The 14576-nt window shown below is 40.8% G+C and overlaps 1 protein-coding gene across 4 annotated transcripts; it reads left to right on the top strand.

Moving 5' to 3' along the window:
* The first annotated feature begins 1161 nt into the window (after nucleotides 1-1161).
* On the top strand, nucleotides 1162-14415 carry LOC115397408 (uncharacterized). Of its 4 annotated transcripts, none has more exons than XR_003932467.1 (28): nucleotides 1162-1262; nucleotides 1896-1957; nucleotides 2042-2425; nucleotides 2509-2796; nucleotides 2870-3166; nucleotides 4507-4887; nucleotides 5119-5406; nucleotides 5489-5782; nucleotides 5903-6283; nucleotides 7855-8142; nucleotides 8222-8515; nucleotides 9168-9548; nucleotides 10230-10517; nucleotides 10611-10904; nucleotides 11020-11358; nucleotides 11439-11735; nucleotides 11842-11956; nucleotides 12099-12146; nucleotides 12379-12405; nucleotides 12524-12568; nucleotides 12655-12681; nucleotides 13096-13143; nucleotides 13228-13254; nucleotides 13347-13385; nucleotides 13487-13552; nucleotides 13642-13675; nucleotides 13796-13840; nucleotides 13943-14415. XR_003932467.1 is itself a non-coding variant. In XM_030103694.1 (27 exons), exons 2-26 carry the CDS (start codon nucleotides 1900-1902, stop codon nucleotides 13646-13648), a joined length of 5004 nt encoding a protein of 1667 aa, XP_029959554.1. In that variant the 5' UTR covers nucleotides 1162-1262; nucleotides 1896-1899; the 3' UTR covers nucleotides 13649-13675; nucleotides 13943-14415. The 4 variants fall into 4 exon arrangements, 1 of the variants encoding a protein (XP_029959554.1); XR_003932466.1 differs by having other exon boundaries at nucleotides 13639-13675; XM_030103694.1 differs by lacking the exon at nucleotides 13796-13840 and having other exon boundaries at nucleotides 13639-13675.
* Nucleotides 14416-14576: the final 161 nt, after the last annotated feature.

Here is a 14576-nt window from a genome sequence, read left to right as displayed (position 1 = left end):
AAATCAGTGTCTTCACAAGCAAAGCAAGATCAAATTTGAAGAAAAAAGAAAAAAGTTAGTCTTGAACAAAAAATGTTTACCATTGGAGAATTTTATAAATAATAAACCCAAAGTGAAAAACTGATTCAAAAGACAATATATACTGTAAATAAACTCACAGCAACTTTCACAGTAAGTTCAGTGTTTTGTCCGTGAACACGGAATCTCATCAACACAAGAGTTTTTTCTTGTGAAATATATTAAGACATGTGGAAGTTTGACTTATTCTAAAGTTGCCCCAAGACTAACCGCAGGACATTTTTAATTAGTTGTTTGCATTACACTTTTTGTTAAACATTTAGATTTCTTTTATTCTGAATTGTTGCACTGTGGGTACTATTCAGTTCATAAAATACAAATATATGGTGTTCCTCAAGGTTCTATATTAGTTCCATAACTGTTCCACTGAGCAATATCATTCTAAAGCATTGCAGAAATGACCACAGTTCTGCAGAAGATACTCATATATCATATATACATATCATATATAAATTCAGCAGTGTTCTCATCCATATCAAAGAATATATAATTTAACACCCACTTCTCTACACTGGATACAATGGATTCATTTCTGCTTAATACTGAACAGGCACCATCTCTTACCTTTTTAAAAAAGCAGCATAAAACCTTTTTATTTAAATTAGAATTCTCATAATGTCTTCTTATGTTTGCCTTGATTTGAATCATATCCTTTAGTATAAATATGTATAAATGTAAATATGTGCTTTGAACTTGTTTTTCAATTTTGATTCCTTTCCAGCCTATGATTCTGATTTGTTTTATAATCTCATTTGTTTTATTTCACATTTAACAATTGATTTGATGTTATTAAATTCTAATAGTTTTGTATCTCTTCTTTTTTTTAATTGAATGCTGTCAGCCCCAAATCCTCACCAAAAAATAAAAAGAAGAAAAAAGTTAATTTTCTAATACTGCACAGTTTAACAAATTTGTAGTGCAACACTTTTTTTTTTTTTTTTTTTTTTTTTTTTTTACAGATGTTATGAGCCAACTAGCACAGATACCATTTTCTGCTTGGGCGCTTCATCGAAGTCTATTTCCCCTTCTATGCATTTCCTCACCTCCCAGCCCTAGCCACTGATGTGAATCGGTTCTAAGAGACATATGTCGCTTTATCTGAGGGGGGAGCAGATTCACAAACAGGAAGCGTTGAATTAACATCAAGAAAAACCCATATTCTTCATTCACCGTCATCTCTGGAGGTAAGTCAATCAATTCTTTAAGAAAACTACTGAAAAGTGTCTGATTCTCACCGTGTTTCATGACACCACTGGAAATGTACTTTCTGATTGAAAGAAAAAAGATTGTCTGCTGTATAAACAGCTGTATTCTGTTACTACCACACACAAGTCCAAAATATCGTTATTAGATGCACTACTTTATAAAAAAATCCTTTCATGCTGGTGTCTCATAGGCTTTTCTTTAATTTCCTCTTGAGGTCTGTAATATCCTGAGTCCAAAGGATAAAACTCCTAAATTTCTTTAAAAAATTATTATTGCAATAACCTTGAGGAATTGTTAACAAGTTAACATTTAAAGAAAAGTGTTAATTAGACCCATGTATGTTTCTGTGAATCTTTCAAATATCATGACTGGAAAATATCAAAGACACACACACCTGCTCTAAAAGAAGAAGTTCATCAATAGAGGTTTTCAAACATGAAAAACTCAAAACTGACCTCACCGCTGCTTTCGTCTGCTGCGTCAGCTTTAATACGTTCATTACAAGAGCATGTATTATAGTGTTTTTCTTTTTTAAGATTGTAGTGTTTGCAGGCTGTATAGTTTTGGGATAGTAAGAATGCAACGCAGTTTTTTTTCTGTACACACTGTAGGTGGATGAGACCCTCCAAGATGCCTGGATTTTGCCACTTTATCTTTTGCCTCTGTATTCTAGGTACTGCAGCACACAACTCACACACACATACATACATAGTGTGTATATATCTTTATGTAAGTATAAACTATTATCTTTCACCAGGAGGTCTCTTCCACTGCTCTCATGCTTGGGAAGTTCAGCTACCAAACCACATCAATGGACTGCTGGGTTCCTGCCTTGTTATTCCTTGCAGTTTCAACTACTACCAGTATCCACCCGAGAGGCCAGATCGTGTTGTTTGGTACCAGTATGTAAACCGCGGCTATCCGCTAGTTTATGACAACTGGTACCCCAATGACGTAATAAGCGCATTCAGAGGGAAAACATACGTATATACCTCGTGGGCTGGCAAAACCTGCAAATTGAAGATTGAGCCAGTGACCTGGGCTCATCACAGACAGAGAATTTATCCATGGGTGGATCCGGAGAACGTTGGGAAAAGCACCTACCGATTCTATGATAAAACTGTCACAATCAATGTCGAAGGTAAGTTACCACTTTGAACTTTGAGTACCAGGGGATTATTGTCTTGACGTTCTGTTTACTTTGTGACATTCCTCTTGCAAAAGCCACGCCAAATACCCCAGATATATCGATCTTTGGGGAGATGAAGGTTGGACGGTCTGTGACGGTTCAGTGCAGTGTTCATCACACCTGTTCCACCAAACCCCCATCTATCAGTCTCAACATCCCACTGAAAAACCACCGTCTGGATCATACCTATGGGTCTGATGGCCAGACGACAACAACCTTGAGGACCACCTTGTTGATAGAGAGAGACCATCAAACTGTGACCTGCACTGCCCAACACTATGGTGGCATCACTGCAACCGGATTCTACACCTTGAGCGCAGAATGTGAGTAATGGCCAATGTAGCTTTAAAAACAGCCTCTGTTTGAGGTTTGCTTTAATTGTCGCCCGCATTCCAGGCTCCGTGTCCCAGCTGACTATCAGCCCTTCATCAACTGAATTTCTTGAGGGATATGAAAGCAAAGTAAGCTGCATAGCATCATACACGTGCCCGAAGCATAACCCGACTCTGAGGTGGAATTACAACATGCCAAGCTCCACTGACACTACCAGGGTGTCACAGGAAGCCGGGTGGAGGACGGTCTCCACCCTGACACTAACCCCTTCAGCTAATGACAATGGAAGATATCTGACGTGTTATGCAAGATTCACAGGGCTGCAGAACCAACAAACCAGCATCACTCTGAGGGTAAAAAGTGAGTGAATATGATAATATTCCCTTCAAAAAATGTAACATTTGAAATGCAACGCTTAAAGCAACACTAAGGAACTTTCAGTTTTCGTTGATTTTGGCGGCGCCAGTGGACAAAAGCGGTAGTGTTTTGCCTGAAGGAATACTCCAGTTCCCATGAGGACTAGCGCGTGGCATCGTAAAATGCTGCTCCCGGTGGCATGCTGTTGGACTGAACTCGCCTACATTTGTTTCCAGTGGCTGTGTGAAGGATGGATAGCGACGAGGTAATGAATCTAATGGTGGCTAAATAATGTTATATCATGATGTGACGCATGCCGTAAAGCAGTCCGCACATTTGGAGTTTTTTAGTGTGCAGGGTTCCTACCACCCTCCTCACAGCTGCTCAGTCCAAGTGAAAGCAATGCTGATGCCCTCAGCCCGTGACAGAGGGGTCATTCAACTAGTTGTAAGTCGATGTATCATCACAAAAGATATTAAAATGTTTTATTAAGGTTGAAAAGTTCCTTAGTGTCGGTTTAAGTGTGAGATGTGTTGTGAAACGGTTCCAACATGTATTTCAGCAAATCACTGATGTTAAAAATAATCACTTCTATTATAATGCAATTCATTGCTTTGAATTGGGGTTGTCAAAGTTCAAGGGGTCAAGTACAATCCAATTTTATCTTAAGTGGGCTGGACTGGTAAAAAAGCGGTGTGATAATCTTTAAATTTTCACTTGAAAATATTTATGTGTTCCAGCGCCAAGAATAACTTTGGAAAAAGTGTAACACATTTTTCAATAAGCACCAAACATTACTATAATCTCAACATGAAGCCAACTTTAACCCCTTCTCATGCAAAATACAGTGAAATGTCTCAAAAAAAAAACTTCTCCTTCCTGTGTTGCCTTTTGCATATTTTTACAAACCCTGGCAGCGTGGCTTTCAGACTGAAGCTCGCAGCACGGTATCTCGCTTTCATGGCAGGATCATTGTTGTCTCAATTTCAATTTCAGTCTTGTGGTGTGTCTGCCACTTATGGTCAAGTTATTATTCATAAGTATGGACTGATGAGAAAGTGTTAGCGTGTTGCTGTCAGTCCTGAGTGGGTCAGTCTGATTCACTCATTAAATCTTCCTCTTTTAGTAAACAAGAGTTTAAAGAAATCGTGCTATAAGTTCGTCACTGAAAATATTAGTTGGTTCCACGTTATTTTATGGCATTTAATTCACAAAAGGTAAATATGGGTTGATCAAGACAACAGAGAAAAGTGAGATGGAGTCTGTCAAAGAGATGCAAATGATTTCTATGGATTTCCTATATTGAAATTAATGTTTCACTTAAATGTTTCTTCCCTCTGAAGGAAACATTCTGTCTCGTGGTTGGTCCTTCACCACTCCTGGAAGATTAACAGGAATGAAGGGATCATGTATGATCATTCCCTGTAGATTCAGCTACAGTCATTCCCAACCCGCTGACCTTCCTGTTGCATGGTACTTGTACCAGAGCAGTGGTTATCCAGCTGTATTTGTCCAGAGATCAAGCAACATTGTTGGTAGGTTTGTTGGGAAAACCAGCTTGGTCGGATCTGTGCGGGAGAACAACTGCAGCCTGAAGATTGAAAGACTGGAGCTGTCACACAGCCATGACCGACTCTTCCCTTGGATCGATAAGAACCCCATCACCTCCTACCACAACATGGGTCACAGTTTTCTGGACAAAACAACTGAACTCATTGTTTCGGGTGAGTACTGACTTATAGAAACACTTTACTCAGAGGGCAATTCAAACAGTTTTTCATGAATACAGCAACGCCAAACAGAAGGCATCAAACCACAAAACATCCACACATTATCGGTTTCAGTGTTTTTAGGCATGCATAAATATCAGCAACACTTTGGATGAGGTTTTCTAAATTATGGAAAATTAACCTAAAAGTTCAAATGTAATTTTATTTCTTATTGTTGGTTTTCAGATCAAGCGGAGGAACCCCGGCTGAGCGTCATCGGTAACCTCAGGGTGGGAGAGCAGAGCGCAGTCACCTGCAGTGTGCGCCACACATGTTTGTCTGCTCCCCCCAGCCTGACCATCAGCGATATACCCGGAACAGACAAAACCACGGACACTCTGGTGTCTGATGGGATTTGGGAAAGGAGAGTGGAACGAACCTGGACCGTAGAAGAGCAGAACCAGCGTGTGAAGTGTAGTGTTTCATACCCTGGAGGTCAGAAAGCCTCAAACAGCCTCCAGCTCAACGTTGAATGTGAGTAAAATATGGTGTAGTTCTGCAAAAGCAGGATGGTTTCTGCTGATATAGCATACTTCACTATCACATTTCTGCTCAGGTCCATACAATAAAATCACCATGGTGGAGCGACCCGACGAGGCAACGGAGGGAGTGGCAAAGAGTGTAATTTGCACTGTTTCCTACAAGTGTGAGAAAAACATGCCGACCATTGTGTGGAACTACAGAGACATGCAAAGTGAAGAAGACACCAGAAAGATCTCTGGCAATTCATACCGCATTGTGTCAAATCTAACTTTTATTGGCTCTGCGCGTGAAGATGGGAAACAGCTCACGTGCACTGCTCGGTTTCTGACAGGCCAGACCTCCGACTCTGCCACCATCCACGTGAAAAGTGAGTTACCGCAGTTTGCTCAAACTAGATCAAGGAACAAAAATCCTATATTTCATGTCTGTCTTCAGAATGTTTACTGAAACCTGCATCTTTTTCTAAAAACGCTTTGTCTGTTTATAGGAAATATGTTCTTTCGTGGTTGGTCTGCCACCACTCCTCGAAGCATTACAGGGATGAAGGGATCATGTGTGATTATTCCCTGTAGATTCAGCTACAGTCATTCCCAACCTGCTGACCCTCCTGTTACATGGTACTTGTACCAGAGCAGTGGCTACCCAGCTGTATTCGATCAGAGATCAAGCAACATTGACGTTAAGTTTGTTGGTAAAACCAGCTTGGTCGGATCTGTGCGTGAAAACAACTGCAGCCTGAAGATTGAAAGGCTGGAGCTGTCACACAGCCAAGACCGACTCTTCCCCTGGATCGATAAGAACCCCATCACTTCCTATCACACCAAGGATCACAATTTTCAACATGATACAACTCAACTTGTTGTTCTGGGTAAGTATTCATGGCAGCAATTTCATTCAAATTGTCTACATAACTTCAGAGGTCATAAGTCTTTCCAAAATGGAAAAATCTTGCTGTCATGTTCCGTTTGGTCACAGTGTTGCACAGAAAAACATTTTCTGGTTTCTTACAGAAAATCAGCTCATGTATCACCTCTTACCAAGTAGCAATTTAAACCAAACATGCTGTCATTCAGGACTCAAATTCTTGTTGCTTACAGGCAACACTATGGAGACGGTTAAATAGTTCAATCGACCGAGCAACAAACATGTCTTCCAAAATAAAAATGAAAATTATGGCCACAAATTTCTATTTTGTGGGAATGTGATCGTACTTTAAGGCCTCAAACACAATTTAGCAGCTACAAATGATCATGTTGAGGCCTCAAATTTCCATTTTATGGCCACACCTGACAACTTTCTGGCCTTAAATGACTATTTCGAGACCATTATAGAGTTTCGAAGCCTCATCTGACTGAAATGTCTCTTTTGAGGCCGTATTTAGGTATTTTGTGGCCACAAATGACTATTTCATTGCTTCAAATTGATGTTTCATATCTAAAATATACTAACTTGAAACCTCAATTTAAAGATTTATTTCAGATGTCAGGTCTCGGGCTCCGTTTAAAATGAAGCAAAGATAATGACAAAAAAAAAAGTAAAAATGCTTCTGTGGAAATGAACAGATCAATACTACTCTATCGTACTCAAAGTTGACTGACTTCAACAACTAATTCCAATCCGAAACAGAAAGAGGCTATTTTATGTCGACAGCTCAGCAAATCCACAGTTTTCTGGATACTCTGAGCTCTGACTCTATCAGGACATCTGATACGAGAATCAATGAACTCAAATGAGAATATTCAAGCGCCACTTAAAACTTAGTAAGAAAACGTTAATAAAGTTATGGTACAAACTGTTTAGGGAACTGGACAAATAACAGCACAGCTTTTTTTTATAGATTGACATCAGTTGTTCTGAGAACCCCGTCAGCAATGAGGTAACTTCTTATTTTTTAGACGCACTGTAATTTAAAGTGTGAAAACACTTTTTTTCCAAGCGTTATCTTATCAGATGCGGACATGTGAATGCCTACAGATTAAAAAGTGTTAAGAAGCTGCACTTCAAGATATGAATCCATTTTTAGATAGCGTGTGAATTATAGAGACTATAGTGACTGCTGTGTGTATGAGCGTGTGCCTTATTTTATTTCAGTTTTTTTTTACAAGAAATTCTGAGAATAACATATAAATGGAGTATAAATCACAATTTTCAACACTAAATCTACATTAATAGCATAAATGTAATCTCCACTGCTCTTTTACTCCATTAATATGTCAACACTTGTCAATAAATGTTTTTTTTTTGTTTTTTGTTTTTTACAATAAATGACTTAAATACTCCAACATGAACTGAAATTCAAAACTTGGCATTAGATCAGGTTTGTACTGACTGTATTCTGTGAGTTGGCTGCAATATGTTCACTCTTCATGTGTAAAAGTTTGAGATTTTATTTGGATTTTTAAAATGAAGTCACTTTATATGTTCGCACCCTGTTTTCAGATCAAGCGGAGGAACCCCGGCTGAGCGTCATCGGTAACCTCGGGGTGGGAGAGCAGAGCGCAGTCACCTGCAGTGTGCGCCACACATGTTTGTCTGCTCCCCCCAGCCTGACCGTCAGCGATATACCCGGAACGGACAAAACCACGGACACTCTGGTGTCTGATGGGATTTGGGAAAGGAGAGTAGAGCGAACCTGGACCGTAGAAGAGGAGAACCAGGGTGTGAAGTGTAGTGTTTCATACCCTGGAGGTCAGAAAGCGTCAAGCAGCCTCCAGCTCAACGTTGAATGTGAGTCCAAAAATATATTTTAGCAGGAATTCCAAAATTGTTTTCAGTCTTTAAGCACGACTATCACATTTCTGCTCAGGTCCGTACGACAAAATCACCATGACGGAACGACCTGATGAGGTACCAGAGGGAGTACCAAAGACTTTAAGTTGCACCGTTTCCCACAAGTGCAAGAAAAACACACCGAAGATTACGTGGAACTACGGACACATGCAAACCTCAGTAAACACCAAGAAGATCTCCAGCTCTTCATACAGCACTGTGTCAAGTCTGACTTTCACTGGCTCTGCAGAGGACGATGGGAAAACGTTGACATGCACTGCTCAGTTTACCACAGGAGACACCTCAGACTCTGCAACCATCCACATAAAAAGTGAGTTACCACACGTCACACCCCGACTTGTACGCTCATACTTACTTGATTTCTTACAGAGGAAAGTGATAACTTACAGATTGTCACCAGGTATTTCAATATGAAGAATAATTAAGGCGATTAAATAATTAAAATGCATTTTGCAGTAGGATGGGGCCAGAATAACACAGAAACTAAAGATGCAGGTACAAAAATCAAAAACTCACTAAATGAGTAAAACAAAGTCAGACTTCACAGATCACGAACAAAATGAGACAAATATTTTCCCTCATGAGCTGCTGAAGATCTGAACAGCTTCTAGAGTCATCTAGACCAGGGGTCTCAAACTACAGTCCTCGAGGGCCGCAGACCTGCATGTTTTCCATGTCTCCCTGCTTCAACACAGCTGATTGCAATGGGGCTCGTTATCAGGCTTTCTGCTGAACTTGGTGACAAACCTTCATGAGATTCAGGTGTGTTGAAGCAGGGAGACATGGAAAACATGTAGGTCTGCGGCCCTCGAGGACTGGAATTTGAGACCCCTGATCTAGACAGACCTTTGCGCTTACATTTCAAGGAAACTCAAATAAAAGAATTCATTTTCATATATTTTCTACATCTCTTGAAGTACTGATGTCAAAATAATTCTTCAACATTTTCTTGTTCTTTGTAGGAAGCATGCTGTCTCGTGGTTGGTCCTTCACCACTCCTCGAAGCATTACAGGAATGAGGGGATCATGTATGATCATTCCCTGTAGATTCAGCTACAGTCATTCCCAACCCGCTGACCTCCCCGTTACATGGTACTTGTACCAGAGCAGTGGTTACCCAGCTGTATTTGACCAGAGATCAAGCAACATTGACATTAAGTTTGTTGGGAAGACCAGCTTGGTCGGATCTGTGCGGGAGAACAACTGCAGCCTGAAGATTGAAAGGCTGGAGCTGTCACACAGCCGAGACCGACTCTTCCCCTGGATCGATAAGAACCCCATCACCTCCTACCACAGCACGGGTCACAGTTTTCTGGACAAAACAACTGAACTCATTGTTTCGGGTGAGTATTGACTGGTTTCCCAATGATGAGGCAGACTGAGAGCTACAGATACACTTTTAGAGAGCCAAACTTAAAACATTAAATTCAAGAGTAAACACTAATTTTGCAGATCTGTTCAAAAGATGTAGATCATTTAGATAAATGAAACATACAAATATTCAAAACACTAATTACAAAGAAAACTGTGTGAATGATGACCAGGTTTTTAATGGGGTTCAGAGTTGTCTTTGTTGTTGTCACTTTTTTAAGGTTTGAATGATCATTAAGCAGATTTAATTGTTGAGTTGTGAATTTCTTACTTTTATCTTTCTAATTAAACGACAGTCTTTTTGCGATGGTTTTTGTGCGCCGATGTCACTGTCTTACGAAAAAAGCAAAAATGATCACTGGTTCTCTCGGATCAAATTTGCAATATCAGTAAAAATCACATGATGTTTTTTAGATTCTTGTGTCGTGTTGCGTAAGTCTTGTATTTTTACTGAAAACGCAGAGTAATTGGCGGGAACCTTACTTCAAAAATGAAGTGTGAAAACTTTTTTTTTTTTTTTTTTTACAAGAAGTGACCCACAGAAACGCTCATTTCAGAGCTGCATGTCAGCGTGTCAATACATCGATGAATGTCAGAGAGAGTTTGGAGGCTGCAGTCTCGCTTTGGTCCTTGATTGCTGTGTTGGTTTTCAGATCAAGCGGAGGAACCCCGGCTGAGCGTCATCGGTAACCTCAGGGTGGGAGAGCAGAGCACAGTCGCCTGCAGTGTGCGCCACACCTGTTTGTCTGCTCCCCCCAGCCTGACCATCAGCGATATACCCGGAACAGACAAAACCACGGACACTCTGGTGTCTGATGGGATTTGGGAAAGGAGAGTAGAGCGAACCTGGACGGTAGAAGAGGAGAACCAGGGTGTGAGGTGTAGTGTTTCATACCCTGGAGGTCAGAAAGCCTCAAACCACCTCCAGCTTAATGTTGAATGTGAGTCCAAAATTCTATTTTAGCAGGAATACTAAAGGTTTTTTTTTTTTTTTTTTTTTTACCTTTAAACATTACCGTCCCGTTTCTGCTCAGGTCCGTACGACAAAATCACCATGACGGAGCAGCCGGGCGAAGTGAAGGAGGGAGCGACAAAGACTGTGACCTGTTCTGTTTCTTACAAGTGCAAGAAAAACACACCGAACATCAAGTGGAACGACAACAATGAGAAGAGTTCACAGTATACCACAAAAGTCTATGCTAGCTCATACAGAACTGTGTCAACTGTAACTTTCACTGGCTCCGCGGGTGACGATGGGAAAACGTTGACATGCACTGCTCAGTTTCTAACAGGGGAGACGTCCGACTCTGCAACCATTCGCATAAAATGTGAGTTCTGACGAGCCAAACGGAAGTCATCCGTTCAGAGATGAGCTCAATATTCGGCTGATATTTTCACTTTTACATTAAATGTTCCCTGTTATTACTCATTGTCTCTTTCCAGCTTTCGACGTTCTGGCTGCTGATGTCCCGATCAAATTCAGTGCCCTGACTCGCTCCTGCGTGGTCATTCCCTGCACTTTCCAAGACGATGACCATGTTCCCATGACTCGAGGCATCTGGGCCAAAAAAAACGGGGACATCGTCTACCACAACGGCCAGAGCCAAGTTGTCGATCACTTTAAGGGCCGAACCAGAATTCAAGGAAACCTGCAAGAGGGACACTGCAGCTTGGAAATCGACGACATCAAGCCCTTCGACAACGGGCCCTTCTGTTTCCATGCAGAGAAAAGAGACGACAAATACAAGTTCAACAACAGCTGCGTGTTTGTTCTGATGAGAGGTCTGAACTCACACCGAGGCCGTTTGGTTGATTTGTCGGGTTTGTCTTGTCGTCGACGCTCTGCTTTACGATGTGCGCAGCCTCTCCTGATGAACCAGCGATGACTCCAGTCCCAGCAGAGGCGGATGCCGGTTCGACCCTCACCGTCTCCTGTTCCGTCGCGCACACCTGTCCTTCGCACCCTCCGGTGTTCTCCTGGAGCGTCCCAAACCTCACCAGCGCCGTCTCACACACCATGACGTCCAGAGGCGTCTGGGAGATGACTTCCACCATCTCTTTTGTGGCCGCCGGAGGGGATGGAGTCCACAGCCTCAACTGCACTGCCACCTTTTGGGGGGGAAAGCAACAAACAAGCGTCGTCAACCTGAGTGTGAAGGGTGAGAGAACAACACTCTCGTGTCCTGGTTATCTTACTCCAGCAGGCCATTCACGACATTTTGTGTGTTTTTTTGTTTTTTTAACATGTGTTTCCTTCATCACCAGGGTCACTAATGTACCAGGTGAAAAGCGCGGCTCCAGTGTTCGTCCCCGTGTCGCTTCTCGTGCTCGTCATCATCATCTTGTCTGCAGTCATGGGAGTATGCATCTGGAGGAAGAGGTAGATACAATTCAATCCAAAAAATTAATCGAAATGTGCTATTATCAGCTGTAGTCAAGACATCTACACTGAGGAATTGTCCAACGTCATGTAACTCTGAAGTTCCAGGCATGTTTTCACAGTATTTTTCTCTAAACAACAGAAAGAACGCCGATGGCTCGCTGAAGCCGCCGCCCCGGCCGGAGAAAAGGCATGAATTCAAACACACACGAGCATGCTAATGTTTTGAGTCAGGAGCACTTGAGTCTGTAAACGATCAGTCACAACAAATGGATGCTGAATTTTTAAGGTCTTTTGAAAGAAAAAAAAAACCACAGAAACACATTTAATCACAAACGGAGTGTATGAACCACACATATACAGTAAGTCTGTTCCGAGTAGCTCAATGCAAATACTTATTTTTGCAATTCAAACTTTTGCAGGAGATCGTTGTGGGATAGACTGTCCAGGTAAACACCACATTATTTACGTATCTTTGTCTCATATCATAAGTCACTGATGAGCCCTATTTTTCATGTATCCTTGTTTATTTGATAATAACCTCTGACTCTTCGTCAAAATGCCCAGACGATACCCTGACGAGAGGGGCCGACCACCAAGGCCAGAGAAACGGTCAGGAAAAAGCATTTTATGACAAACTGGATACTTTTCTTTTTTTTTTTTTAAGAAATAAAAATAATGATGTGTTTTTCAAACAGAAAGTCTCTGTGGAGCCGATTTTCCAGGTAAAAACACTGAAAATCAAACATTCAAGTTTGTTCCCTGTTTGCACAACGCTTCAAGTGAAAACATCATTTTTGGATTCATAAAAGTTTCACGCTGTCACGGCAACATTTTGAAAACGAAGTCCTTTCACGTGATATGCTGAAAAGGATGTAGTCAGCATGTTGGGCCACTGTTGGGTGCTTCACAGAATAACAGTGGGAGAAGTTTGATTTCTATTATGGTGAACGTCGGGGTGTTTTTGAAAAGTTCCACTGTGGGAGCCTCAGAAAGTTTTCATTGGCTCCAAACACTACTGTCATTTAAACGAACCTCCTAAACTTGACAAAAGTTTTTGTTTTCACTTGAAAACATTGTGCAAAAGGGGCCAGAGTCATGTGATACACAGCTCATGTTTGAGGGTCTCATGTTCTCAGGAGGAGTCCAGATGATCGTGTTGGTTGGGAGCAAGAGAAGAAGACCAGGTCCAAGCTTTCATTTGTGTTAAATTGAGATTTTTACATTTTTCACTAGAAATTTGACTTTGACCTTTGTCTTCCTTCCTGTAGGAAGTCTTTCTGGAACAGATTTTCAAGGTTTGTTCTTCAACTTTCTCCAACTTGAATCAATTCCAGGCATAAATTCAATAAATAAATCAAGCTAAATGTTCATTGCTGTTCGGTTGCAGGCGCCAAAACAACACCTCCGATCTCAGCGTCGCCTTCGTGTGAGTCTCAGAGGAAACCTCCAGCCTGTCTCTCTGCCTCAAAGTGCAACAGTACACACCAACACACACTCATACTGTGGAAATCCTTTTTCTTCCAACAGAAACAACACCTCCTCTGTGGTCCTTGACACTCACGGCTCCAAACCTCGCTGTCCATCCCCAAAACGGTACGTCTACTCACATCTGTCACTAACAATGTTCCATCGTTTGTGACTTGGTTGACCTTTTTTTTTATTTCTAAATTTATTTGTAGCAGGAAGTAGGTTCAACATTAATTCGTCCAACTTGAGGTGAGTAAAACTTTAATTTTTAATCTTTTTTTTTACTCCTAATATCTAGGAAAAGGTAACATCTTCATTCACATAGAAGCGATGGTTGACTTTATTCCATTTTTGTCAATATGATCTCAGGTCATTTATTAATCAAGGCAGCTTTACCTTGACCACCATGAAAAGGTATTAATAAATCAACACTGCTGGGATGAAGCAGCCTTTATTACTCATTACATGCAGCGGTAGCAGTGAAACTGATCATAACTTTCTTCGATTGTGCTGCAGGACTGACCGTCGTGTGGCAACATTTGAGTTCTGGAAAGACATCTGAAAACCGGCGCTGACCTCCGTGACTCCGCTTCAGCTTCACACTGGACTATTTTGTGTGAAAATTGTATCTTCATCTCTTCATAAGTTTCTTTACAGTAATCAGATAAAATTAGTATGAAAAATATATACATCTAACAATAAACAAAAGGCTTTGGCCACAAAAAAAAAAAAAAAACTTCATTATCATGGCAATAGATCAAGCATAAGTCGGAATGTTAATATTCATGTGAATGTATTCTTGACTTTACTTCTGCTGAGCTTTATTTCATCTTCATTTGCTTCCCTACTTGACTGAATTTGTGCTCCGATTACACATAAACACGCCCATCGTTATTTGTTTGCTTCATGTGGATGTAGTTGTTCACAATACTGTCGCGTTGCAAGGTGTGTCATGAATGAATGCATCAAACTTCATTAAAGTACATAACTGTGACTTTCGAAATTCAACTTTTCTTTCTTTGATTTTACATTACTAATCTTATATTTATGCTTTTTCAACAGTATATATATTTTCTTTTAACATTGTCAATGTTTTTTGTTTCTGTCAATTGACATTAGAAACAGACTTGAATAAATTTACTGTCAAAAT

Source organism: Salarias fasciatus, chromosome 11 (assembly GCF_902148845.1).
Source record: "Salarias fasciatus chromosome 11, fSalaFa1.1, whole genome shotgun sequence".
In the NCBI taxonomy this organism is placed as follows: domain Eukaryota; kingdom Metazoa; phylum Chordata; class Actinopteri; order Blenniiformes; family Blenniidae; genus Salarias; species Salarias fasciatus.
Note: the sequence above shows the minus strand (reverse complement) of the source record. Positions and strands in the feature narration are given on the sequence as shown.

What these genes read in the sequence shown, in the direction of transcription:
- LOC115397408 (XM_030103694.1), top strand. Translation starts at nt 1,900, where the DNA reads ATGAGACCCTCCAAGATGCCTGGATTTTGCCACTTTATCTTTTGCCTC. An exon ending in CCTCCAGCTTAATGTTGAAT is followed by an intron (nt 10,518 to 10,610) that starts GTGAGTCCAAAA and finishes GTTTCTGCTCAG; the next exon opens with GTCCGTACGACAAAATCACC. An exon ending in CTGTGGAGCCGATTTTCCAG is followed by an intron (nt 12,682 to 13,095) that starts GTAAAAACACTG and finishes TCATGTTCTCAG; the next exon opens with GAGGAGTCCAGATGATCGTG.